General features: G+C 33.4%; 1 protein-coding gene across 1 annotated transcript; it reads left to right on the plus strand.

Annotated features, from left to right (window-relative positions):
- Positions 1-697: 697 nt before the first annotated feature.
- LOC110913834 (B3 domain-containing transcription factor LEC2-like) lies at positions 698-2010 on the plus strand. Its single transcript, XM_022158652.1, has 6 exons — positions 698-850; positions 939-1013; positions 1299-1399; positions 1530-1576; positions 1671-1744; positions 1831-2010. The coding sequence occupies exons 1-6, from the start codon at positions 698-700 to the stop codon at positions 2008-2010; spliced, it is 630 nt and encodes a 209-aa protein (XP_022014344.1).
- The last annotated feature ends 330 nt before the right edge of the window (positions 2011-2340 follow it).

A 2340-nucleotide genomic window follows, 5' to 3' on the forward strand; every position in this document is an offset into this window, starting at 1 on the left:
AAAAAAACCACCCATTTATAAATCACTATTTAAAAAAAAAAAAAAAACACTAATCTTACTAAATTTTCTCTTAAGGCTGTTATAGAAACATGTCTTACTTTTCCTGGTATAATATGCTTTCTTGTAATTATGATTTATTAGTTACATACTCATGTTTATATATTCATATGTTCAGAACCAAAACTAGAGATATAATAAGTTAAAGTACATATATATCCCATTCTTCCACTATGGCTGACACGAAAAACGGTAAATCTTTTCCTACATATGTTTGTGAATATGTTTTATCACCTAATGTATCACTTTCCACAATGCTATTCATGTGTTCAAGGAATCAGCATCACATTTCTTTCACTACTAGAGTATATTAAGCTGAAACCGAGGTTCCAAGGCATGATTCATGTGACTTGGAACATGGAAAAACACACTAGGTATGTACACATGAACCTGCAAGGCTTTGCCATTGCTTATACATGTGATGCACTCACAATTTTGATCAGCCTGGGGTCATGAAATGTATGTCTAATTGGTTACCTTGAGGATATATATACACTCATCATCACTCTCTAAGCTCTACACCCAAAGCCCATCACAGCTCATTGTGAACTCAGTCTATCAAATGGATAACCACAATGGCTTCCCTTTTAACATTACCCAAACAGCCGAGTGCGAAGAAAATAAAAAACTACAATTTAAGATGGCAAGAGCAAACAGAAAACAATTGTGTGATAGCAAGAAAATAAATGCATCATCAAGCTCTGCATCAAAGAAACCAAGCAAGAAAACAAATTCAGGACGCAACAAAGGTGGCGATCAAGACGACCATATCATTTATACCCGAGACAATGTGGTAAGTTTGCTTTAGGATGATATGAAATATTACCATTTAAAATTGTGTTATGCTACTTTTTGTAACCGTTTCTCTTATATGGTAAAAGAAGCTTAGCATGTTGCTGCGGAAACTGTTAACATCTACTGATGTTGGAAATCTAGGAAGAATTTTGCTCCCAAAGGTGAGTTTTAATACATTGTCGGATCCTTTTTTTTAAAATCGAGAAGTGTGAAACGTTGCGATTTAAGTTTAAAGTAGGAGATTTTGGGTATGTACGTTTCGCCCCCCGGCCGAAAAATTCAAGCTTCGCCACTGAAGTCAACCTTTTGTTCTTGTACCTAAACTCCATTCCAAGTGATCTGATCACAATTTGTGCTGTAAATTTATAAACAGAATATGGGATTTGTGGACAAAAAACTCTTATTAGATTTTCTTGTGGTGTTCATATATGTTAATACAATCACAGAGGGAGGCTGAGGAAAATCTACCAGACCTTGCATCCAAAGAGGGAATGGTCATAGTAATGAAAGAGGTTTTATCAAATACCGAGTGGAGAATTAGGTACAGGTAATATATATTATCACCTCTTTATTTTTAACTTTCAGCCTGTTATATATGTTTTCGCTGTACAGTTTGGTAGATTATTCATCCTTATTCTATAGAAAATATGATGATGTTTTTTTTCTCTGTAATAAAGGTACTGGGCGAATCAGAAGGGTAACATATATCTTTTTGATCATTGTTGTAAGTACTATGAAGTTTCATTTGAGGTTAACTCCTTCATAATGATGTGTGCAGGCAGCGGATATGATATCTAAGCATCTCTTTTATTTTGCAGTGGACTTTGTGAAGAAAAATTCCTTGGAAGAGGGAGATTTTCTGGAACTTTACGAAGATGAAGCGAAAAATCTTGTTAGTTTTATTGTTTTTATACAAATTGTTTTCTAATGATAACTTATACTTAACATTGTGATTTTGTTTTATTATTCATTTTTCAGTACTTTATGATACAGAGGAAGGAAAAAGATGCAACAGAATCTTTCAATTCGCAAGAGGATGTAGGCGAAAGTTATCTTTCTATGATGTTGGAAACAACTGAAGAGGAAGACTTGTCTTTAAGGATGCTTGTCGAAGAATTCAATGATAACGACAAAGCCAACACATTAGGCTCTTTGTAAAAGCTTAAATGTTTCTGATGTATTGTTGTTACTTTGTTCAACATTTTCTATTGGGGGGTTGTGAAATTCAATTTCATCTCTTGAACTTGTTAGATGATAATAATCTTTTGTTTAAGACGTTTTACTTTGTCGTGCGTTTAAAATTTGTTTAGACGTCCGAAAATTTAAGAAGAATGTTAGATAGATGAAGTAATACAACATGAAGGACTCTTCTTAAGTTGCAAACAACCTTCTTAGTACTATAGTGGTGTGTGATGATAATACATTCAATTATTCGTCTCATGATTCAACTGTCAACTTGAAATTTACGAATGAATAGGAATAAAAAAT

The sequence above is a fragment of the Helianthus annuus genome, chromosome 15, assembly GCF_002127325.2.
Source record: "Helianthus annuus cultivar XRQ/B chromosome 15, HanXRQr2.0-SUNRISE, whole genome shotgun sequence".
Taxonomy (NCBI): domain Eukaryota; kingdom Viridiplantae; phylum Streptophyta; class Magnoliopsida; order Asterales; family Asteraceae; genus Helianthus; species Helianthus annuus.